Raw genomic sequence first — 25,840 nt, forward strand, 5'->3', positions numbered from 1 at the left:
TGCGCCCTCCTCTCCCCTCCCCGTTTACAAGTCATGATGGCGGAACTGTAGACCTCGAGACGAGCAGGAGTGCGCCGCCCGTCCTCGTTTGACAATTGTATATAGTTATTTATTCCTTCAGCTTTACATCTTCCCCCGAAATGACCCGCTGGATCCCGACTAAAAAAGAGAAGTACGGAGTCGGTAAGTTCTCATATGTAGCTCTCCGTGTGTTTTGCTCACCGAGTGAAACTCCCAAATAAACTTCAAGGGAATGGACACTCTGAAGTCGTGCAACACAAGTTATTGGAGACTTTTGCTGTTGTTGATACATGGCGGGCATCGGAACTGAAGCCCTTCTGGGTTTTTTTGCAGACTTTTTGTTGTTTTTAATATGACATAGAACTCGACATTCACCGTCCTTGTTGTCCCGGGGACTCTAGATGTTTGGTTGGAGTGCAGTAAGAAATTACTTGTGTAACTGTCCATAATAGGTGGTGAGGAAAAATGGAAAAGAGCCAAGAGTTCAATGAGCATTCCAGTCATTCTTGTGCTTAACCTCGCTGAGCTGACTCGTGGAAGTTGCAGTGAACTTAAATGAATCCTCATTTTGCTGCTGGCAGGTCCCCTGAAACCCACCCCCAAGGACTCCTGTAGGGCCCCACATGGGAGCCACTGCTGTGACTGAATGCATGTCAGACAAGAGAGCAGCATTTACATAGACACTGTCAGTGTTGCTTAGTTACACTCACCCTTAACTGTCTGTCTTTTGAGGCTATAAAGCACCTTTTTTTGTGTTCCACATCTTGAAATAAGGTGTGGCCCCGTCACATTTATGAGTGTGTGTTTGTGGGCTCACTGTGCATGCATGTTCATGCTATCAGGTAGTCCTCCACGCCCTGAAGGCAAATCCGCACGACTTGTAGGCTCTATGAGAAATTCCTTTCAGGTTTACTGTAATGACTGAAATCGTCAGCACAGGTTGGCTGGTCACCGGCACTGACTCACCGCTAAATCTGTGCTACAGACTCTTTTACAGACAGTGTTTCCTGGTGTGCAGTAGATGCACTAGACAAGAGGAAAACCCTGCATGTGTGGATAGTGAATGCACCTTTTGTATGTAGTCTGTCTGGAGTATGTGTGAATCGTGCCTCGCTATAACCTGAATCCTCTCCCGGCTTTATCTTTAAAGAAAGTGTTGTGTGCTCTGTTGTGGCCAAAACATTTTTAAGCCACAAAATGCAGGTGGGCATGGATTGCTGTGCTGCATAAACACTTCCCACTTGGGTATGACCTTGTTATAGCAGCTGACGTTGAGGATTTCTTTTTTTTGTGCATTAATCTTTTTAGTTCCCAGTGTGGCGTTCAAAAGTGTTGCTCTGTGTGATTGTGTACACTTTGCCATTCTGCTGCCATTCGCCTCAGAAACAGGGCAGGAGTCACTAACACTGTAATCCTTAAAATGCCATCGGACCCTGTACAAGGTCTTACATTTGTTAATCCGATTAGTCAACCCAGGCCGTGCTCAAATACAGGCAACTACATTTTGAGATGAAAGAAGAGTTGCAAGGTTTCTGATAATATCAATTATATCTCACTAGCTAATAGGGAAATGCGGATAAAATGGGGCTTAAGATATCAACACAATCTTTAATGGTGAATTCGTGACACCATTACAGATGGCTTGCTAATTTTTACATCCTTAAGAGAAGCACTAAACTAGAGTCTCAAAGGAAGAGTTGAAACCAGCAGGCGAATAACTTATTTTGACATTATTTGCATCCATAATGACGTCCCGTGGCTTCATTAGATTTGAGGGCACAGTCTCCTTTATGAGCGGTCATGTAAATGCTTATGTGAACAAAAGCCAGATGAAGCTATTTTTATTGATCGTGTACATGAACAACGATACACATTTGTGGTCAACTGATGCCCTTGACGAATAACAGTAATCCAGGAAGGTAAAGTGGAAGTCCACTGATTTCACTCAAGTGTGTTAACAGGTGTTGTAGAACACTGTTGAGGTACTCTGCAACAAGACACGTTATAAAGCCTTTAGGGTCTCTACAGGGGGTCACTGAAGGTCACTGAAGTCTGCCGCTGACGACTACAAATTTGAAAATGAAAACAAATCTAGGGAGTCGGAGAGAAGTACTGTGTAGTACTCTTCTCTTTGAAGCATGAGCTCTGCTTGAACCTAGCGGCTTGAGGCTACATTATCTGCTGCTAGAACTACACACCCAGATCTCCGATTGAACTGATGGTGCTTGAGTTGCATTGTGGGTAATGTAGGAACTCAATTTTGACAAGGAAGAAGAATACGTGGAATAAAAAAGACGATATCTCTGGTTCTGCTGCATCGATTTTAATCCTTTTGTTTTGTTTTAATAAACCAGAACATCATGAATGTCGTAGGAGTACAGTGGTCCTTTAACATTTTATACACACATGTTAAAATGCTTTGTTTTGAATAATATACCGGCCAAAATAATCAATGAACTAGTTGACAAGTCCATATCTTGAATTTGCCAATATGTTTCAACTTAAAAGGTAAATAGCTGGATGCAAGATGTTAATGACATGCACACTCTCAGTTTATGTGCACTGGAGGCATCAGGTGTCCACGTCACACTACACCGGTAGGTTAAACATTGGGCCATGATTGGCTCCCAAACAAGTTGTGATGTCCTAAATCCTGCTTGTATGTACACTTTGTCAACTCAGTGCCAAACTCTGCATCCAATCTCTGCAAAACACATTTACAATAATGTACTCATAATTATCATAATGACACTAGCAGCACTACTACCTTCTATAATTAACTTAAAGTTTTCTTCAGGGAACTGCCATTCAAGCCACCGAAGCCATAAAGACCGACTTGTGCTTGCACTCACTGTGGTTGTGTGAAAAGGGTTTTCAAGTACCACAACTTCAACGTTGTAATATTATGCAATAAATAACAAAAACATTTCCTTAAAATTATCAAGAGCTTAGAGTTGTTTGCTCTGCAGGTGTTTCGTGCTGTGTGGGCGTCTTATTACCAAAACAAATCTATGGCCTTAAAGCTGTTGAGATTTGCAGCCTCCATACATCACGATCAAAACATCCCTGTTTGGTGGTCTTGTCATATCTGATTGCTGGCAGTAAGATAAGTGTTGACAGTGTTCTGAGTTCTGATGGACTGACCAGATGGTTGGATGGTCAGTCATGACTTTTTAAACTCGGACACATCATTTCAGAGTAGTTCTTTAGGAACCTGGAGGAAGACATTGGTGCTTTTCTCCTTCAGATAAGGCAATTGTAATTCTCTTTGCAGCAGGGTTTTAACCAGAATTAAAAGATGATGGTCTACTTCTATCCCTTTTGCACTATTAGCTTTGAACTCGAGAATTAGCTTTCTGATTTATGGATAACCTATAAGGAGTTATTAGCTGGAGCACACTTTTAAGAGCTACAGATCGTCTCAGGCTGTCTAGACAGCAGACGGGAGGCAAAAGGATTTTCTACTGAAGCCTTAATGTTTGGAAACGTCCTGCCTGAGGGGAACCGGTTCAAAAACAAAGTTTAATAGACTTTATTTTATTTCCTGACCAGTTTTACAAGAGATATATGAAAATCACTGAATGGTAGCTGACCGTACTGAAGACAATTAGGAATTCATAACAAATATACTTTCTGCCTTTCATTGATTTGAAACTAAAATACTGCCCGTTCTTGTTGTGGTGATTTCTCTGTTCAGTAGGTCACATGTTTTGCTTACAAGCTGCACTGTACAGGTAAAATGATGGCTTGTTAAATCAGAGCTTGTCTAGCGTGTTTCTGGCTCTACGATTTTATTCCCTTCATGATTGAAGGTTTTTCCTTTTAATCCGAATCAATGTACATGTTCAAAGACTGGTTGCTAGGCTCTATCTCGCATCATATTGTTTGTGTGTGTGTCTTATCGTGTCCATAACTTGGAATAGTTATTTATGCTTTGCTTTCACATCCAGTCAGCGATGACAACAAAGGATTCTCATTGAAACGTGTTGACTTTGATGAGCTGCCAGCAGCTGCTCAAACTCTTCAGCCGTGGTGTTCTTTAATTGTAGGCTAATCCACTTCCATGATAAATCGTTTGGAGTGAATCAGGCTGACTTTGATTTAACATTAGTTTGCACATTAACTTGCACCTATACACAGATTGAGGCTTTTCCGAAATTGGCCACAGCGGCTTCAGGCTGAGCATTTGAGAGGAAGCTGCTGTGTCTCGGAGTTGCACAGATGAGCGGTGACTGTTGCTCTTAGTTAAGACAGTGGGGCATCACAATGCGCTCAGCCTGGTGCCTGCCATTGGCATGTTGCCACACTTCAAGTTGGTGAAGGGACCATTGTCACTCCCGGGCATGACGAGGCAGACGTCATTTCTCCAGTGCGCGTTTCATTCAATATTCCTCCGGCTTCACAAATAATTCCTTGGTGAAAACAAATTCGCAGCGTGCGTCAGTAGCTTGTTTTTAAACCACACAGTATGCTTCTGTTGGCTCTCAAGGCCTGGGCTTTCTGTTCATAATATCGTGGTTTGTTTGGTCAGAAGAGATACGCAAACTGTGATGTGCGGAAATCAACATTTTTATTCAAGGAGGGAAAAAAAGAAAGTAAGAAAAGAGTCTTTGGTGTTATTTATGAACCCATCTCTCAGCTCTCACAGAAAGGCGTCATTCATGTGAAAACTGTGCAGGCGATATCCTAACATAGCCGGCCTGGGTCTAGCCTAATATTCTAAGAGCTCCATGAGCTATAGTTACACAAATGCAGTCTTAACCTAAAAATGCAGGATTCCCTGTAGAGAATTCCACTGGATTTCTGCCCGGGCAACTGTGTGTTATGGAAAGCTGTAAAAATCTGTCCGTGAGGAGGTCGTCATGGAGAGAGAGAGGTTGAGCTACATTCAGTGTTTTCTCAAGTTTTGGTATTCAGACTGAGGTGCGATAAGCCGAGCCAGTTGAAGCGTGCTGTGAAATCTAGCCTCCAGCAACAAGCATGATCACCATGCAAGTCAGGGCAGAGCTCAGCTCATAGTTCCTCTATCTGACTCTAAGAGCGGCTGCTTGCTATTGCGGCTCTCTCAAGTCAAGGCAAAGACCTTTGCTACAGTATTGTTTGCCAAGGTTTCTCTTTTGCAATTTCTGTGTGGTTTTGTGTGTGTGTGTGTGTGTGTGTATATACATAGGTGTGTGCGTGTGTGTGTTTATGTCTGTGTGCATGCACAGACGTATTCTTGTTTGATACCTCCCATGTGTGTCCTGGTAAGAGTTAAAAAAGGAGCGCTTCTAGGAAAGCTGTTTGGTTAATAAAAGTGAAGGGAAGGGCTCGCAGGTGAGCCAGTTGGCAGAAACACAACCTGCAGATTGTAACTATTGACCAAAGGCCACAGATGATTTCAGATATATATAGAGGATGTGATGCCATCGCCTTTTTTAGCTCTGCTCCTCTTTGTTCTTTGACTCTGAAGCTATCTGTTCCAGCACTGTCCATTTACTGTTAAACACTGCCTCAGGGCATCTGTTTTAATTAAGAATCGTCAAAAGGCTTTAAAGGTTTGAGTCACGCAGGCCGGCTGCACACTTATTCAGCCTGCTGTTTCAAACGGCAGTAAGATGAGGAATAAATCAAAGATCAAGATCCTCTTTGCTTGCGAGTCCAGGTTCTGTGACGAGGGTGAATTGGTTTCTTCAGAAACTGAAAACCTCTGATCCAGAACCTTTTTTAAAAACAGACTTGCTCCTCTGTGCAGTGAGTGATTGAATAGGGATTTCATGGTTGTTCTTAATCCACTGGACCTTAAGTATAGGAACAAACTCATAATTCAAACTGTCTGCCTAAGTCTTTTCTTTTGTTAACAGTATTCATTGAATGTTTTGTGTTTTTGTCATAATGAGACGGTCCTACTTTGTCCCTCAGCAATCTACAATTATGAGCCCAGTGGGGAGCAGGAGCTGTGTCTTCAGGTGGGGGACACGGTGCACATACTTGAGAAATTGGAAGGTGAGCGAGCCTGAACACACAACAGGCCCCGACACATCCCTCTTTTACTTCTCCAAAGCAAGCTGCCACAGGAACTGAAATGAAATGTCGAACTAACCTGCGCTCGACGTGCTATGCATAATAATGTAAATGAGTCTACAGCACTGTCCTCCTGACAGGATGGACTGTCGTCACTCCTGTCTGGTCGCCTGCCTCTCCCTCACTGTCACATGTCTCTCTGTTAATAATATTTCCTCAGGCTGGTATAGGGGCTACAGGCTACGCAAGAAATCCCAGAAGGTAGGAACATCATTAGCTCTCTATTATCCTATAACCAGTGCTGTTATGTATTTATACTGATTTTGCCTCATTGTTTCCTCAGGGCATTTTCCCGTCTTCCTACATCCAGTTAAAGGAGGCTACGGTTGAGGGAACAGGGTGAGGTCACATATCAGTAAACATATGATCATGATGATAATCCACTTTGCTTTTGGTTTGCCGCCCCGCCCCGCCGTGTCATTTGCCAATAACATAGCAGTGCACTTGCAATTACCATAAGTGAAGATTCACTAATGCTCTTCTTGGCTGTGTAGGGAAACCATCAAACTATTTATCATGTATTAGAAATGCACTTGAGTCAGTCCAAATGTCCGTCCATGTGACATGATCTGTGAGTGATGAGCCACTTTTCCAGTATCTTATTATTCTCTCCTTGTGGCTGGTAGCCAACAGGAAATAATTATTCCAGTGGACTTGCCCCTGGTGCAGGAGCTCGGTGCTACTCTGAGGGAATGGGCACAGATATGGCAGAACCTGTACGTGGTATGTGTGGTTTGCCTCTCTCCTATCAGCCTCTCAGTTTCTAGCACACTCAATCCTAATCTAATTCACATTACTTTGACTCGTTTTTGTTTTGTTCCATACCTCTGAAGGATATATATATATAAGTGTGTACATCTTTATTTGACAGGCGAACAAGACAATCCTGTTCAGGGGTGTTCAGCAGATGGCCTACAGCCTCATCGAATATCGATCTCAGATAGTGTCGGGAACGCTGCCTAAGGATGACCTTGTGGAGCTCAGAAAGAAAGTCACAGCAAAGATTGATTACGGAAACCGGTATGAATCCTGCTGCCTTCTTGTACTGCAGTGAATTTCCTTGTGACATAGACACCATTGTAAAGTTTTATTGTGTCCATAAACTCAATGGACACATGTTTGATCCTCTGTGCTGCTCAGGATTCTGGGATTGGACCTGGTGGTGCGAGATGAAGCAGGAAACACGCTGGATCCTGATTTGACCAGTACGGTCAGTCTGTTCCGGGCACACGAGACCGCTTCACGCAGTGTCGATGACAGGATACAAGAAGAGAAGGCAGGATTTTGATTTAGTCATACTATCAGTCACCATTTTTCCCAAAGTAGCGATTCATTTCAAATAATATCTGTGTGCCTGGGGCCTTGCTTTTCTGCAGACGCGGCAACAAAACCTGGAAATGAGGCGTCAGACCCTGTTCAGCACGGTACACACCTACAGTCTACTCATGAACCTGAAGAACTTTGTGTGCAACATCGGAGAAGATGCTGAGCTCCTTATGTCTCTGTATGACCCCGACCAGTCTGAATTCATCAGGTTTGCTCCTCACTTTTCTCCTAATTCCACAATTGACCCCATTGCTAAGTCCCGCCCCTTGAACGCAGACTGGCTAATCATAGCTTTGACTTTTCATGGAGGAACATAACACCATTAATGATGGCTGCATTTCTTTTCGTAATTGCCAAGCATTACCTGTCTGCTTTGAGAAAGGTCTATAGGGATCAATGGATTCTCACATTATTGCTATTCAACATATGCACTCATCTTTGAATTTAAACTGGTAAGACAGATAAAATAATGCAATGTTTTTACATTAGCTATTTTTGTATTTCTCCTGATGCCTTTAGATAATATGATACCTAACTGTGATTCTTATTTAAATTCATGCAGTGAGAACTTCCTGGTGCGCTGGGACAGTATGGGGATGCCTAAAGAAATTGAAAAACTCAACAACCTGCCGGCTCTATTCACGGTAACTGAATCCCGGACCGCTGACTGTATTCCCCCTGCTTCGGATTTGAACAATCCAAATGCTGCCTGGATTCTGTGACAAAGAAGACAATTTGCTCCTGAATCGTTCTTAATTTGCTGAAAGTTTTTACTGAATAGCTCATATTCACGGCACATCTTTGAAAATTTGAATACGATTGCCTCCATTGTGTTGCTGCTGTTTATGTTGACACAGTCAGTAGTTCCATCCAAACACGGCATTGTGTTAATCTGCATTGTGTACGACCAGGAATAGTGGTTCAGAATGTGATCAAACCACATTCATCAGCTCAAAGAGCTGAAATTTAATCATTATATTAACTTCCTCAAAGCACACAAGTCAAGACTCCTTTGACCGGTAAAACATCCAGATAAATGAACACATAAAGATGCTGGAAAGTGATATGTTTAAGGGTTTATTACATGCTTTCACCCTGTATTTGCACATAATAACAGGCTATTAGTACACTGGCTTCTGTATGTAATGCACCTTATCACTTAATATGCCATAATAAATCATCTTTATGGTTGTCCTTTGCGTCCAGGACCTGAGCAGCAGTGACTTGATGAGGCAGCGGGTCTTCTTGGTGTGTCAGATCATCAGAGTGGGCAGCATGGAGCTCAAAGAGGGCAAGAAACACACTGGAGGACTGAGGAGACCATTTGGTGTGGCTGGTGAGCTGCTTTTCAAATGGCCTTATATTTGTTACAAAAGTCGACACAACAAAATGAACGCCACTCCTTTATGGTGCTATAGTTGCATGAATAGTTCTGTGGAGGTGTGAAAATGAAGGATCCATGTGCCGACTCAAATGAGAACACCTGCTTCCTGACCCAGAAAATGCCTCCACTCTGCCTTGGCAAAGGAGTCGGTGGAAATTGGTTTAGCGCCTGTCTTTTTGTTTTTGGCCAGATCATTAGTGGATTTGATGAGGAATGGTTTCCTCTGGTGTTCCAGCAAATGGACTGAAACCAGAGTACGCTTCACTCAGAAGTCCCATTTTTCTTAGCCAGGAAAAAAATAACTTCAAAATCACTTTCGGAAAAAAGAGCTGGGTGGAATATACAATTCAAAGGCATTTGCAAGATGGAGATCAAGAACCCTCAATATGTTGTGCTATGCTGGCTGACTGTCTTGCCAGGCAACAGGTGAGGGAGAGCCAACGCCTTGCTCAGCTTCTGTTTTACAGGTAGAGGAACTATCAAAACTAGTACATTCCTGTTTTGCTGTTGCTTTTGAAATAACAAAAAAAAGGCATTGCATCTGGTGAATTAGCTTATCTTTGACAACAGTCTGCTGCCTTACTGTGACGCTCTCTTGTCATTGCAGTGATGGACGTTACAGATATCGCCCATGGCAAAACAGACGATGAGGACAAACAGCATTTCATCCCCTTTCAGCAGTGAGTCTTTTTGACGGTGTCACACTTCTTACACTGCTAACAGACCCGACCTTGTTTTCTAATGTCAAACAAAAATGATAGGAAAAAAACTTGAACAAGACTTGAGTTACGTATGTTTGCTTACTGTGTTACATCTTTTTCAAGGACAAATATGAGAAAAATTGAGCTCTTCTCAAAGATATTTTCATAGCACCTGCACGATGGGGGTAGAAGAGCCCCAAAAATATCTTGACTGATACTTGACATCTAAACCACATTTTTACCTCTATTTGTCTCTTCTCACTGTGTCACAGTGCGCTGTGTCTTCTTGAGGAGGTAGAGACCAAAAAGTTTTTGTTGGATAGAATAGTTATCAGTTTGTTTTTTTTCTAACCTGAAATACAAAGGCCTCATTTTGTATCTTGAGAGCTAATACACTAATCCAGACTAAAGCATAGTTTCTGTTTACACACATTTGATGTTTCCTGAGTAAACGTGACGTTTCCTGGACATGCAATTCTCTGCTCTTTAATAAATGCTAATTCTACAAGTGTGTTCCCTACAAAGGACAAATTGTATCACAGAACAATTCAAATCTTTATCGACAGTGTTAACATCTATTCACATAAAACCTCCTTACAGTAACAGTAATGTAAAATATAATAATATGATATAATTATACAGCAAAGAGGTTATATAAATACAACAGGTTACTGCCAATCAGGAACAAATGCTCATGCCTGTCCACAGCATTTAATCTGCTAAAACCTTTTGTTATGGTGAAACTTAACCGTCCACACCGGCAACATGTAGACTCTGTGTCCACTTCTCTTCTGACCAAACCACTACAGTATGCTGAGACATATACCCTTACGTACGAGCGACATATTGTCCCTGTATGATGATTATCATATTGCAGCTCCCCTGTCCATTTGTTTGTCACCTGTCAGACACACCGGCAGCTGATTTTTTCCTAAACTTGTCCTGATGCTTTTCTCTCAGGATAGCTATGGAAACCTACATCCGTCAGAGGCAGCTCATCATGTCTCCGCTCATCCCGTCTCGAGTCATAGGAGAGAACGAGCCAGTCACTGCTGTCTTCAACAAAGTCATCGCGACACGGGAGGTCAATCACAAAGGCCAGGGTAAAATGAAGTGCTCAAAGACAGAGTGTTCCCCTGTGATATCAGAGGGTCGCTCTAAATTGTTTAGAAATGTGAAATGTGAAATTCTGTTTTGAGGGAAATAAAATGATGTGTGAGAGGTCTACAGGGTGGGTCCGTTTGGTGTCTGCCTCATTGAATTTCTTTACATGTTTGCGGATAGGGCTGTTTGTGACCCTGAAGCTCCTCCCAGGAGACCTTGCCCAAGTCAGGAAGGACTACCCCCACTTTGTTGACCGCAGCACTGCTATCGTGAGGAAAATGGGCTTTCCGGAAATCATCCTCCCAGGTGGGCATTGCTCTAAAAACACCGTGGTCATGTTCATTTTAATTGCTCACAAAGCCATGACATGGGTTTATGAATTTTCAGCACATCCGCCTGATCATCTGTTGTCCTTTCTCCAGGAATCGTGAGGAATGATATTTACGTAACATTGCTGCAGGGAGAGTTTGACCGTGGTAAAAAGAAGACCCCGAAAAATGTAGAGGTCATACTGACTGTGCACGACGATGAAGGCAATTCCATGGAGGTAAAATAGACTTGTGAATGCTTCGTTTCATCTTCATTTGTTTCTAATTAAGCCTTATGTGACCAACTCTGCAACCATCACCTTATAACAACTCTTGTAATTCCACTTTGAATGCTGTACTTTTTAGCCGGGCTAGCGATATTGTTGGTCCACCACTTTGGTCCCATGACGTTTTGTACAGACATTCATGGCCTCGAGATTATGAATCCTCCTGACTTTGGGGATCCCTGACTTTTCCCCTGTCTTTTTCAGGAGGTTGACATTTGTGGTTTTAGGTGAAATGTCTAACATTCATGTATCTCTTTGACTTGTGATTGCCTGATATTTCCTTTAGCGCCATCATCAGATCAAAATTCCCACTTGTCTTATGTTTATGACTAAATACCTGCTAAGCTAATGGCATGACACCAGCTTAAACTCTACGTTGTATTTAGTGCTTTAGTTCCTATCATGCAAACTAATCTCTTTTCCTCTGTTTCTGTAGAAAGTGATATTTCCTGGGGCAGGTTATGATGGCATCACAGAGTACAAATCTGTCATTTACTATCAGGTGAAGCAGCCTTGTTGGAATGAAACGGTGAAGGTAAGCTTATATCAAGGACCCACGTGTGCAGCCCAGTGCTTCGACCATGATATCTCATGTTCTCTAATTAGTTCTTCAAAGAATTAATCTCTCAGGAAAGATATTGACACAGGGTGTGTTACTCATACAAATCAGACAGCATGGCTTCTGTATGTATAATCCTGTATTCACATTAATTCCCCTGACTTTTCTTTCCTTCCTGCAAGGTGACAATTCCAATTGAAGACGTCTGCCGCTGTCACCTGAGGGTGATGTTTCGACACCGATCCTCCCAGGACTGTGAGTGACTGTGTCTTATTTGTATGACAAACACCCACGTGTAATCCTGCCACCATGTTAAATACAGCTACAGTGACTGTCAGTGGGTCTATTCCAATCTTATGGTTCTGTGTATCCTTCAGCTAGGGACAAATCAGAGAAGCCTTTCGGTATGGCCTTCGACCGGCTCATGAGAAGAGATGGGACCACGCTAAAAGACGGCAGGCATGAACTCATCGTCTATAAGGTACTGCTGCAGGGTTGTGGTTTTGCATGAAATTTGATTCACTGTACCTGTCTTTAAAATAAGCATGATATTGTTTTGATCTAATTACACAAAAATGGGTGTCTTGAATAGCTGACAGTGGGTAGATGGATTATGCACAAATCTCTCCTCAATCAATAAATATGAGATTAGATCTCCACCGATCAATAGGCTTCATGATTCATTCTCCCTTTTATGAATTTCTTAGGTTGATGCGAAAAAGACAGAGGATGCAAAGGTTTACCTCACCTTGCCAGCGACTTGGGCTGAAGTGGCGGAAAAGGAGAAGCAAACAGGGAAGCAGTTCCACCATTCAGGAGTGATTCCTGTGACTAAAGACAGCTTCCAGATCGCCACGCTCACCTGCTCCACTAAACTCACTCAGAACGGTACCGTAGGGAGCTATTTCTATTTGTCCCAATCTTCCAGGCTCTGTCTTTGTGATAATTAAAAGATGTCCTGTCACAAGTCATCTCTATGAAATGAAACAGATTCTACAGATAAAGGGGTGCAGTGCCACCTTCATTTCCTCCCCCTGGATTGCCTTGAAATTAATTAAGATGATCTTTGTTCCTAATATATTGCTGATATGTGTGGATGATGATTGATGTAGATCTAATTAGGTTCATATTGACACTAGGCTTAACCACAATATTGTTAACTGATGTTGTATCAGAGGAAGTGTTGCTGCTACTGAATGTGTTCTGGTGTGTTCATGTTTTTCCAGTGGATTTACTCGGCTTGTTGAACTGGCGGTCTAACCCTGAAGATCTGGACCAGATTCTGCAGAGGCTGATGGAGGTCGAAGGGGGGGAGATTGTCAAAGTGGGTTCTGTTGCACTGAATATGCAATATGCTGCAATATTTTCTATATGTTGTACGATGTCCTTTTTAATGGCACTTTTGTAACAGCTTTCTGTTCTATGCACAGTTTCTCCAAGACACTCTTGATGCCTTGTTCAACATCATGATGGAGACCTCAGAGAAGGACACCTATGATACGCTGGTGTTTGATGCCTTGGTTAGTTTTATTTTTCAGGCCACAGGGTCAGTGAGTGATGTGTTGTGAGTGGTGTAAACCGGCTATTGCTGAACAAAAACAGACCATAGATAGCATCAAAAATGGGGTTTGATATTATAATAGATTTTGCATATGGATTATAACATTAATGGGTCACAAGTAAGATGTGGTTGGGATTCACTGATATTCAGTATATGTATGCTCTTTTAACTTGGACTTTGCTCTAATTTTGTTTCCTCCTCTTGTCTATGACCAGGTATTTATAATCACACTTATTGGCGATATCAAATTCCAGCACTTCAATCCGGTCCTGGAAACCTACATCAACAAGCACTTCAGTGCCACTTTGGCTTACATGTGAGTCTGCATTCTGTATTTCCCACCTTTGATCGCTTACGCCCCTTCACACTGTTTATTTTTAGTAGGCCTTTTGCTCTTCTTCTCCACCCACACCCAAATTACTTTGACTTTGAGGCCTGACTCATTCATTTTCTCAGGAAGCTAACGAAGGTGCTTAACTACTACGTGGGCTACGCCGAGGAGCCCGCCTTATCCGAGAGGCTCTACGCAGCCCTCAAAGCTCTCAAGTACCTGTTCAGGTTTATTGTACAGTCCCGGGTCCTTTACCTCAGGTATCAGAGGAGCTCCACGCAAAATAATCCACTTTTCCCTCTCATGTTATAAGGATGACTTCCTTTGATGCAATGCCTGGCCTTGATTCTCAGATTCTATGGGAACAGTGAGGATGGGGACGCTTTCTTCAACTCCATTCGCAACCTCTTCCTGTCTTTCAACACTCTCATGGACAGACCGCTGGACGAGGGAGTGAAGATCAAGGTAAGTTGAAGTGTGTGCCCAGAAGCTGTGTTTGTTTAAGTTTTTTTGTATTTTACAACTGAAATGCATGCGGAAACATTCCAAAATAATTCACCAATTTATAATTTTGTAGCTTGAAAATAAAAGTAAAATGGAGCAGGTCAGTTTTAGTATTGTGAATGACTGCAGTAGTGCTGTTGTGATAATGTGTTATGGAGAGGTTATTGAAAGGTTTTTACAAATTACCTGTAAAATAAGTGTAGGCTCCCTGTTGGCAGTCTCTAAGGTAAAGAAAAGCTCTGGTGAAAAGCTTGTTTTACTAGAGAATAAAAAACATCCCTGTGCTTCAGTCTGATGAGACTTGATTCTTTGCTTTTTCAGGGAGCAATATTGAAATACCTCCCCAGCATCATTAATGACATCCAGACTGTGTTTGATCCCGTGGAGCTCAGGTAACTCTCCAGAGGCTTTTCACAGCAAGAAATGATAATTGCCTGACTCAGTGCAAATTATCATATTTACTTCTGAGTCAAGGAGGCGTTATTCTCAATTCTTGCTGCTGTAACATGAACCTGTCATATATGCTGCTCATTAGTCCTTCCTGACAATAATTGCTACATGTGAAATGTGAATACCCTTCAAATTGTCACAGCTGCTCTTTTGCCTGTTTTCTTTTCGTTCTCTTCTCAGCGTTCTCCTAGCGAAGTTCATTGAGAGCATTCCTGACTCTCAGCTTGTGCGTCAGAAGCTGGGCTGCATGTGTAAAATGGTGGAGAGTGACCTTTTCAGGCAGTCGGGTAGGAGTCCTCGAGGCTTGAAAACCACATAATGACATTTCACACAAGATGAAGGGGAAAAAAACGCTCTGCATCACACCTACATACAAGTTTGTTCAGCTCTATTAAAAGGAAATGTGCTGTGTGATCCAATTAGGACAGTTTTTTTTCTGCTCTGTTGCTGCAGATTGTCGAGATGTGCTTCTGCCACTTGTTACTGACCAGTTGAGTGGGCAGCTGGACGACCACTCTTGTAAACCAGACCACGAGGCCTGTGCCCAACTGCTCAGCACAGTGTTGGACAACTTGGACCGCAAGGACGTGGTGAGAAGTCAGACTTCACTTTTAAACACATAGAGTGTATTAGTTTAAAGGGTCGGTACACAGGACAACACATCTAGTCAGCTTGGTATTGTGAGTATAAGCAGCCAAATGAGTTTCCTCCACAGGGTGGCTGCGCTCACTCTGATTGACTGAGGTAGAGAGCTCAGACCTCTGTGGGGACCTCAGAGTAAGATTGCTGCTGTTGTGCATGAAAAAGAACCAGTTGAGGTGATTCGGGCCTGTTTTTAGAGGTTTTCTGGGGCAGTCCAACTGGAAGGACGCCCGGGGCAGACCCAGAGCGTGCTGGAGGAATTACATATCCCATCCCATCCCATTAGAGGCTGGTAGCATGAAATGTTTGATACTTTATAGCAGGTCTGTGTCGCTGTTTTTCAGCTGAAAATTGTACCTGAGGCTGTTCTGTCTGTGCAGGGTCCAACCAGAGGGCACGTTCAGCTGATAATGGAGCGGCTACTCCGCAGGGTTAATCGCACTGTCATCAGCATGGAGAGATCCTCCCCTCTCATTGTAAGACACAACTTTGGTGTTGCAGCTGAAATATGTCCTTGACGACTACATCCTCAGCATTCATTTCATCGACCAATCTTTTAAGAGTCAGCAAAACACATCAATAACACAAATGCAACAAGAAGCGTGTGATATCATGTGAGTGATAGTTGACTCCTCTGCTGCAGGGCCACTATCTTGCCTGCATGACGGCCATCCTGAAGCAAATGGATGACATGCATTACGCCCACTACATCAGCACCTTCAAGACAAGACAGGATATCATGGTAAGTGTCCTGGTTCCTCCCCTGTTGGCTACATCTTGTCCTGAAACATCTCATCAATAACAGACATTAAACCACCCAAGCCACTTACTGCTCCTAAAGGGAATATTGATTATAAGCATTTCATGAATGGACTGGATTGACATGATGGGGATGTCAGTTGGTCCCCACTATGCCAGTGGAGCATTATGCATGCCTGACATGTGGCAGCGCTGCTTTAGATTTGCTCAGTTTGGATAAAGCGACAGTGTGCATACACTTGCAGTAAAGATTTTATTCCCGTGCGTCCCTCAGGACTTCCTCATGGAGACATTCATCATGTTTAAGGACCTCATGGGAGACGTCTTCCCCGCTGACTGGATGATCATGAACCTTGTGCAGATGCAGGTCTTCCTGAGGGCCATCAACCAGTACTCGGATGTTCTCAACATGTATTTTTTGGACCAGGCACATTTTGAACTCCAGGTGTGTCTTCGTCCTCCCCCGCCTGGGTAGAGGTTACATTTCTTATTTAACACAAAATCAAAAGCTAGTGTTATGAGAAGGTAATTATGGTATTAATATTTGAAAACCCTGCTCCCCTCGCAGCTGTGGAATAACTACTTTCATTTGACTGTGGCGTTCCTTACCCACAAGACACTGCAGCTGGAATCCTTCTCTCAAGAGAAACGAAATAAGATACTGAACAAGTGAGATCATTTACAATTCATCAAAAAGATTATTTAAATAGAGAGAACTTAATTTAACAGTCCTTTGATTTAAATTTGCCACAGATATGGAGACATGAGGAAGACTATTGGGTTTAAGATCAGAGATATGTGGTACAATCTCGGTGAGTATTTTGCACCATCTGATAATGCTGCTATTATCATAGAGTTTGTGGCATTGTTTATTCAGTGGCTGCCAGTAATGCAAGGGGAATGACAAGACAATATTTTTTATTGTCCGGTTTCACAGTGTGTTGTTGTTTTGTTTACCACATTATTAGATTTGTCCTCTGTTGAGAAATGACGATGCAGCTTATTGCCTTCTCCAATCACACTATGATATTTCTGTGTGATAATGTTTTGTTGTCCCTCAGGCCCCCAGAAAATGAAGTTCATCCCAGCCATGGTCGGGCCCATTCTGGAGGTCACACTAGTGCCAGAGCCAGAACTGAGGAAAGCCACCATCCCCATCTTCTTTGATATGATGCAGTGTGAGCACAACTTCAGCCCCGGACGCACGTTTGAAACGGTAAAAAGCTACCTCAGAATTTCAGTTTGGTTTGAATTCATTACATTACATTACAGTCATTTAGCAGACGCTTTTATCCAAAGCGACTTACAATAAGTGTATTCAACACAAGTATTCAAGAGAACTGCTAGTCACCAGAAGTCATAAGTGCATCTCCTTTTTTAAACAAGCATCTAAGAGCATGAACCAGAGAAAAAGTACAGTGCAGAAACAAACGAATACAATAAGTGCAGCAAACTAGTATGAATACAATAAGTGCCAAGTGGAAGGCTCGGGGTAGTACTTCTTGAAGAGGTGAGTTTTCAGCCTGCGCCGAAAGATGGGCAGCGACTCTGCTGCCCTAACGTCAGTGGGGAGTTCATTGCACCATTGTGGGGCCAGGACAGAAAACAGCCGCGACCGGGTCGATCGGCCGCAAGGACCTCTGAGCGACGGGGCAACCGATCTGCCCCGAGGCAGCAGAGCGAAGTGGTCGGGCGGGGGTGTAGGGCGTGACCATGGCCTGGAAATAGGAAGGAGCTGTTCCTTTCACTCCCCTGGATGCAAGCTCTTACAGGGAACCAGTGTAGAGAACGAAGAAGGGAAGTTGTGTGGGAGAACTTGGGGCAACTCTGGGGCAACAATTCAACTGAAGCCGCTCTCAGGCTGAGTATGACCACATGCAATGTGTATGATGATGTGTCCTTTTTTATTCCCCTCTTATCTTTGCAGTTTGAGAATGAACTGATAACAAAATTGGACCAAGAGGTGGAAGGAGGCCGAGGGGATGAGCAGTACAAAGTCCTGCTGGAGAAAACGTGATGCAGAATATAATGTTTTTTTTTAACTCTTAAAGTTGTTTAAAGGGATATTTCAGATGTTTTGAAGTGGGGTTGTATGAGATACTTATCCATAGGCAGTATATCAATTACAGTAGATGACGACCAGCACAACCTTAGTTTGGATAGGCTGACAGGAGTACTGGCAAGGAAACAATGCATTGCTGTGGACAGGGGCAGCACCAAAATGTACTTTAGACGCCCAGAAAAATATTGTTTATGGTTAAATATTTTTGCTGGTGCCCCCGTCCACAGCTGTACTTTTCTTTGCATTTGTGCTGGTACTCCTGCCTGTTTCTCCAAACTCCATCTACTGTAGGTAACACACTGACTATGGATAAGTACTTCACACAACCCTACTTCAAGCAAATCAAGCTATCCATTTATGTAGTACAAATTTGTCTATTCTGTGTGATGAGGAATTCACATAGGAGTGTTTCTAAAATACAACAAAGGCATTTGTGATTGTGTTTTTCAAAAAGACCTCAAGGAGGCATAAAGGACAAGACAGTATGTTAGAATAGTAAGCAACCTCTAATCAATAGATAACTCTCTGGGACAGATTGTACTATCTCAAAAAATTGCAGAAAATATATTTTAATGTGCTCATCAGAAGGAAAGACAGGCTTTGGAATACTGATAAACTAGAAATAGCTCTTTACAGCTACACTGTAACTAAATAGTTTGTTTGTATGTGCAGGTTGCTGGAACACTGCAGACGGCACAGATACCTGTCCCAGTCAGGAGAGGAGCTGGCTCTGCTGCTGAGCAGCCTGCTGGAGAATCTCCTGGCCTACCGCACCATAACACATGACGAAAGCCCTGAGCACCGCATGAGCTGCACTGTCAATGTGCTGGTATGCCCTGTGCCTATATTTACAAAAGGCTTAACACTGTTTGTGCACAAATCAATGACCTGTGCTGTTCTGAAAATTGCTTCAGAGTAAATGTTTTCAAGAATACGCAATTCAGATGTTTTTCTCTCGTAGAATTTCTACAAAGAAAAAAAGAGGGAAGACATTTACATCCGGTGAGTCGGAAAGAGACACGGAACATCTGATCCCTGGACCAAAGGGGTCACTGTTTCTCACTAATGTGCTCTTGTAACCAGGTACTTGTACAAGCTGCGAGATTTGCACCTGGACTGTGAGAACTACACGGAGGCCTCCTACACTCTGCTACTACATGCTGATTTACTGGAGGTCTCTGATACATTCATATCTTTTTTTCACCTTTATAAAGATCAGATTCTTTTTATGTTTGAGCTATTTAACCCTTGCTTGTACTACCTGCTCCTAAATGTTCACCTGCATGTTGAATTTGGTCATTTGTTTCCCCAGTGGTCTGACAAACCCTGCGCACCTCATCTGATACCTGGAGATGGGAAGCATGTATGGACCCAACAGGAGCTGAAAGAGAGGCTCATCCAGGAGATGATATGTTATTTGGACAAGGGCAAGGTTAGTATGAACTGCACCGCACGTGAACTGGTGACAAAAGGCCAGATTGCCATAGAAGTCAGCATTGTGAAACTGGTGGGGAAGTTACTTAAGCTCTATGGCTCTTGTGTCAGTATTCAAATCCCTCACTGGCTCCCCCGAAGTGGCGAGGTGGGGGTTTCGCAGAGGAGCCAGATGGCAAAGTGTAGCCTGTGCTCCTGTGTTGTTGTGTTTTTGTTTTATGTCCCCTTTTAAGTGAGCAATGTACATGTCTTTTCAGATGTGGGAGAAGGCCATTGAGCTGGGCAAGCAGTTGGCCAAGATGCATGAGAGCCACATGTTTGACTTCATGGAGCTGAGCCAGCTGCTGGTAAGAGGACGTGTGAATTGTAATTCAGCCTCACAAACAAATGCTCCTAAAACCTCTGAAAAAGGGATGCTGTATACACTGCTATGAAAACAACCTAAATTATTTTATTTTTAATACCTCATTAAGATTATTGAAATTAGTCTGATGGGTAATAGTGGACAAGAATTGTGTTCCAGCTTGTACAAGGCTGAGTGCCCTTGGTTGAGATGGAGAAGAGATACGTTTACCCATGGGTAACATGGGTAAACCAAAATTGTGTCTCCTAATTCTGTGGAGGTTTGATCTATTATGAAGAATCGACTTTTCTCATAATTACTGAAAAAAAAAGACCGTAACAACATTCGTTTTTTGAAGGTGTTATTGGAATCCATATATTATGAATGCCTTTTTTAACCACTAACAGACTATTTACAACACACTGTGTATGGATTTCAGTCTTACCATCTTCTTTGTCCTCTCTCACAGAAAAAGCAAGCCGGGTTCTATGAAAATATAATGCATGCAATGCGGCCACAGCCAGAGTACTTTGCTGTGGGATATTATGGCCTTGGATTCCCTTCTTTCCTCAGGGTGAGGAAATGATTACCTATTTCAATAAATAAAGACTTGCACGGTGCTCATGTAATGATCTGGCTTTTTGTGCAATAATGTCGATGAAGCCGATTGGCTTTTTGATGACACAAGAAAACATACAGTCCTGTCACGGTGCTGCATAAGCACACCTCTCGCGTATTAATGGAAAATAAGCTTGATTGTAAGTTTGGCTATTTTTTTGTGTGTCATTGCTTGTGTTTTCACTGAAATGTTGTGCTCCAGAACAAGATGTTCATCTACCGAGGCAAGGAGTACGAGTGGCTTGAAGACTTCAGCTTAAAGCTGCTCTCTCAGTTCCCCAATGCAGCGAGGGTGACCAGCACAGCGCCCCCTGGAGATGACATCAGCAACTCCTCGGGACAGCGTATCCTTATCTCATCATAATAAGCCACACAAAAGCTATTTGTTTCTTAAGCCATGTTGGCAGCATAGCTCAAGGGAATCCAGCAAGGTTAACATTTTTGGTTTCATGTGCACTATCGTGACTACTACTAGATGAATTGTTATGACATGTTATATGCACATTCCTGTCCCAAAAACCTACCTGGAACTTTTCATCTAGTGCCATCATCAGAAAAATATGAGAAATCTTGCAAAAATAATGACATTCACATCATCTTTTAGCAGTTTTTTGTTGCTAATCGGAAAATGTTAGCATGCTACAATGCTACATTAAAATGTTTTATTAATGTTAAACATGGAAAACATTAAACCTGCTAAATATCGGCACGTTAGCATTTTCATTGTAAGCACGTTTGCATGCTGAAGTCAGCATTGTTCACGGCTGTGTACTAAGTAAAGAGTGTGACAGAACTGCTGGAATGGCAGTCGACTTGTTGGACAATTAAAGATTGAGAAATATAATCCTAATCAATGCAACTTTGCTTTGTCTGCTTCTCCACACTATTCCTGGTCTTATCCTTAGCTGAACTTCACAGACATCCAGTGCTTTACTGTCAAGCCTGTTCTCACCGTGCCGCTCCAGTTTAAAGACAAGGGGGTTCCAGAGCAGATATTAAAGTGCGTAACTGAACACTTAAAGGCTGATTTATCTTCTCGTGAACATCTTTTGGATTTATAGTTCTCTAGTCAAACTGCTATGTCACCGCTGTCCTTCCCTGTTCTTTTGCAGCTATTACAGAACCAATGAAGTGGACCAGTTCAAGTATTCCAGGCCCTTCAGGAAAGGTGAAAAGGATCCAGACAATGAATTTGCAGTGAGCAATTTTTAAATTTACTTCAAAGTACTAACCTGATATGTGTAAGCACACACCCATAAATAATAATTAAAAAGAATAAACAACCCAGTGTCTGCACATGCCTCATTCTGAAGACTAATAAAGGCATTAAAATGTCACCCTTTCATACTTTATTGGTATTTATTCTGCCCTACAGACCATGTGGATCGACAGAACAACGTACATTACAGCCTATCGCTTCCCAGGGATTCTGAAATGGTTTGAAGTCAAATCTGTCTCAGTGGTAAGAAGCCGACTTGATGCTGAAACATTGTTGTTTCTTGTTGTAAAAAAATGTAAATTATTGTTTTTATAATTGATTATGATCCTGATGTGCAGGAGGAGATCAGTCCTTTGGCGAACGCCATAGAGACCATGGAGATGGCCAATGAAAAGCTGAGTAACCTCGTGCAACAGCAGGCCTGCGATCGCTCATTGTCCATCAACCCACTATCCATGATGCTCAGCGGCATTGTTGACCCTGCTGTCATGGGCGGCTTCTCCAACTATGAGAAGGTTTGACTTTATTTTGTTTAACTAGACAATTTTTCATCAGTCTGCACAAATAGACAGATAGATACAGACAAGTAAGACAGACGCTATGTAAGAGCACAGAGCCCCCAAAGATGTGCCACTGTCTGACTACTGTTAGATTTGAGCCGTTTGCTAAGTCATGTTCAGATTGTGTGCACAGTTGGCTCGAAAGTAATTTATTCAGAAAAGAATGTACTGCTTTCAAACATTTCCGAAATAAACAAATAACCGATAAATCATACAACTCTACAATGTGTAAATCATGTTTTCTTTAACAGGCGTTCTGGCTGGCCTCAAGCCTGTTTTGATTTACAAAGTTGTATTCATACGGGACCCCGCAGTGGCCTCTTTGTCATGCTGTGGAAACCTGTTCATTGCTTCTTGCAGCAGAGTTTGTTTCAAAAGCTGCCCAATTTTCATCCTGTTTTCATCCTCTTCAGGCATTCTTCACAGACACCTACATCCAAGAGCACCCAGAGGACCACGAGAGCATTGACGTCCTTAAGCAGCTCATCGCCCTGCAGGTAAATCCTTCCACCATCATTGTCATTGACACCTCCCTCAAAGCAGAACATGTTTTGCAATACTTAAGTGCCCGTCTTCCCCTCTAGATCCCTCTCTTGGCAGATGGGATTCGCCTCCACGGGGAGAAGACGACTGAGCAGCTGAAGCCCTTGCACAACCGTCTGGTTACTTGCTTTCAAGACCTTCGGGAGAAAGTGGAGAAGCATTACGGCGTCATAACCTTGGTGTGTTGCCAGCCGCAAACTCAATTTAATGTAAGAGGGTGCCAACTTAAGCTATTGGCCCTCTTGCCTTCCTATCAAACGCTTCTCATTCAAAGCTGAGTGTACGTTATATTAGCGCAGGACCATAAATCTTCCTTTAGCCAGTCCATTGCGACCCAGGTTTTGCCTGTCATTGTGCTCCTCCTCTGCCAAGATTCCCTGTTGATGCTTAATCCCATTTGTGTGTGTCCCAGCCCTGCTCTCTCACTGAGAGGAAGAAGAGTCGCGTGGGCTCTGCAGTGATGCCCTACATCCTGTCCTCCACCCTGCGTCGCATGTCTACTGTCTCAACCCTCTCCAATGCCTCCTCAGGCCTCTCCAGCGGCTCTGCATCCTCCGATGGACCCTCCTGCATTTCCTTCCAAGAGTCAGTCCCCCGCATCCTCTCCTTGCTTCCTTTTGTCTACCTTTCCCCTTGTCATTGTGTTGCCATCACAACAGAGACTGGTTGCTTCAAATGCGGATTTTTGCCTTTGCTCAAATCAAAATGACTTTATGATTGTACTTCTCTCTGCATCTCTTTCTCCGCCCCTGATTATTCACAAGCAGTTTCTTGTTGTCCCGTCCCAGCGATCGCAGGGCCTCGGTTTTGTCCCGCTCGGAGGAGGACAACAGGATTGCTAGAAAAAACAGGAAGGAATGGAGCGTCAGCAAATCCCAGGTCCTACTGGAGAGGCAGTCAGATGCAGATGAGGTAAGGCCTCATGTCCAGGTGTTCTGCTATTTTCATTTCCGTGACAACACACTTACCCTCAGGTAATTGTATAATCTGTTTACAAGACCATAGTTTCTGTTACTCAGTTGTGAATTGGGAGTAGCTCCATTATACTATTTTATAAGGAAGTCTATATCTTTGCTTTCCTGTGTTCATTGCAGACTCCTCCAGAGAAGCAGCAGAGACCCAAGAGTTTACAATTAGGGGACCGACGGCTTACCCTCTCCTTGTTCCATGGCGTTTCATCCCAGCTCAGCTTGTCTAACTCTCTCGGCCCGCTACCGGCCTCTCCACACACACCTCGCACACCACGCAGCTCCAGTATGTAGCAAAAACACTACTGCTCTGACAAACACTGCACTGCATGCCATCATTTTGGTTTCACTTAAAAATATGCCTTGCACACAGAAAAGGAAGAATACCTTGCAGACTAACTTTGTGTAAGCACAGTTTGGTCTAGAGCCCTAATCAGGTCACACACACACACACATGCGCATATTCACAGATGCATGCGGTCTGAAATGCTTTTCTTTCTTCTCTCCTGCGGTAGGTTATTCATCGCTTCTCAGTGACAATGATGTCAATACCATAGACACCCCAGGGACCCCCCCACCCATGCCTCCGAAGAAACACCCGCACGAGATTGACAACCCCGGGTTCCCTTCAGAGGTACATCTGCTTAGAGAAAAAAAACACCCCCTTCCTAATGCATATTTAATGGCGTGTAAACGTTCAAATATTCTGTTTTTATTATTTTTATTTGAAGTCCTAACATGAACTTCTCTCTTTCCCCACAGTTTACTCCTCCGCTACCAATGAAAATTGAGAGCAAGCCTCCCCCTCCGCCTCCGAAAACGCGGAAGTCGATTTTCCCCACGTACGATCACACTCCCCACTAAGGCTACACATACACGCAGGCTTTAAAGTTTCACTAATTCTCTGATATTGCTGTGATGAAAGCATTGTTTGGCATTGTGGAAACACCACAGTAGGGCACAGATGCAGGACCATCCAAATGGGATGTATGCAAGAAAAAAAATCTTTCCGATGCAAGTCACTAATAATTCAAAGCAGTCCTTCGTTCTCAAGCTTTAGCTGATGTTTTGTTTTTAAGCCACAAGGAAGATTATATTGTATGTGGGGTTATTGTCATAAGAGGGTACTACTGTGCAACAATGGATATATGATTTTGGGTACATAAGGCCAGCACATCCTTGGATTGAGTGTGCTGTTTAAGAGTTAATGAAACATAAGATGCTTTTTTTGTCTTGAAGAAAAGTCAGTATGCTGTACAGACGTTATCAGTCGCAGGGGAAACAAATGACCAATGCTGCAATGTAATATTTAGCTTTTATGTGCTGGAGTAACACTGGATGACTTATTTTCCCCCAAGCTGTTTACCGTCGTTCCATATTTTAACAAGTGAAAGCTGCATTAGATACATATCGAACTTGATCAAGCGCAGGGAATACAATGTACAGAATGTAACTGTTAAGTTTGAAGTGTAGTTATTTTGTGTGTAAGATTATGATCAAACCAATTTTCCCAAACCACAATGTTTTAGAGACACTGGATGGCATTAATGAATGTGTTGAAGATTATGCATTTGTTTTGATGTTTATTATGAACTGAATACTGTAACTGATGCTTCCAAACTGCATCACATTGATGTTGGTGTTCAGTGGAAGTAGATTTTTCCTGACAGGGATAGTTTGACATTTTGGGAAATACGCTACCTTGCCGAGAGTTAGATGAGAAGGTCGATAGCACTCTTACGTCTTTATGGTAAATATGTAGCTGGCCAGCTTAGCATAGCATAGCATAACGACTGGAAACAGTAGGGAACAGCTAGCCTTGCTTTGCCTAAAGGTAACACAATCTGCCTACCAGCACTGAAGCTCACTAATTAACTTAGTGAGCAATTATGCAATATCTTATTGTGTATTGCAAGACGTTTCCAGCCTTTATGCTAAGCTAAGTGGCAGCAGGCTCCAGCTATTTACTCTTCTCATCTTATTCCCGACAAGAAAGTAAATAAGTGTGCTTCACAAAATTTCAAACCGGTCCTTAATAGAACCCTAAACGCTGTATGGTGCAAGCATGAATGCCTTTGAAGTTCACTTTAGTT

General features: G+C 42.8%; 1 protein-coding gene across 1 annotated transcript; it reads left to right on the forward strand.

Moving 5' to 3' along the window:
• Window positions 1-25,617, forward strand: dock5 (dedicator of cytokinesis 5). The gene is made up of 51 exons (XM_031849562.1): window positions 1-183; window positions 5,923-6,006; window positions 6,245-6,285; window positions 6,368-6,423; window positions 6,711-6,807; window positions 6,956-7,104; window positions 7,225-7,360; window positions 7,461-7,618; window positions 7,973-8,054; window positions 8,617-8,746; window positions 9,402-9,474; window positions 10,456-10,598; window positions 10,780-10,905; window positions 11,022-11,146; window positions 11,631-11,729; window positions 11,936-12,008; window positions 12,131-12,234; window positions 12,461-12,641; window positions 12,980-13,077; window positions 13,184-13,273; window positions 13,530-13,630; window positions 13,771-13,905; window positions 13,999-14,110; window positions 14,471-14,541; window positions 14,780-14,886; window positions 15,053-15,189; window positions 15,622-15,717; window positions 15,885-15,983; window positions 16,275-16,445; window positions 16,569-16,669; window positions 16,754-16,812; window positions 17,062-17,216; window positions 17,928-18,013; window positions 18,735-18,891; window positions 19,024-19,064; window positions 19,146-19,236; window positions 19,375-19,494; window positions 19,754-19,843; window positions 20,309-20,413; window positions 20,660-20,801; window positions 21,376-21,457; window positions 21,570-21,654; window positions 21,833-21,919; window positions 22,015-22,191; window positions 22,650-22,733; window positions 22,821-22,958; window positions 23,192-23,364; window positions 23,568-23,691; window positions 23,874-24,033; window positions 24,263-24,381; window positions 24,510-25,617. Exons 1-51 carry the CDS (start codon window positions 141-143, stop codon window positions 24,609-24,611), a joined length of 5,595 nt encoding a protein of 1,864 aa, XP_031705422.1. The 5' UTR covers window positions 1-140; the 3' UTR covers window positions 24,612-25,617.
• Window positions 25,618-25,840: the final 223 nt, after the last annotated feature.

Source organism: Anarrhichthys ocellatus, unplaced genomic scaffold (genome assembly GCF_004355925.1).
Source record: "Anarrhichthys ocellatus isolate YVR2014 unplaced genomic scaffold, GSC_Weel_1.0 scaffold9, whole genome shotgun sequence".
Lineage (NCBI taxonomy): Eukaryota > Metazoa > Chordata > Actinopteri > Perciformes > Anarhichadidae > Anarrhichthys > Anarrhichthys ocellatus.

Coding starts and splice junctions, on each gene's coding strand:
- dock5 (XM_031849562.1), top strand. CDS start 141: ATGACCCGCTGGATCCCGACTAAAAAAGAGAAGTACGGAGTCG. Junction 8,055..8,616: donor ACCTGCCGGCTCTATTCACG/GTAACTGAATCC, acceptor CTTTGCGTCCAG/GACCTGAGCAGCAGTGACTT. Junction 18,892..19,023: donor GCTGCACTGTCAATGTGCTG/GTATGCCCTGTG, acceptor TTTCTCTCGTAG/AATTTCTACAAAGAAAAAAA.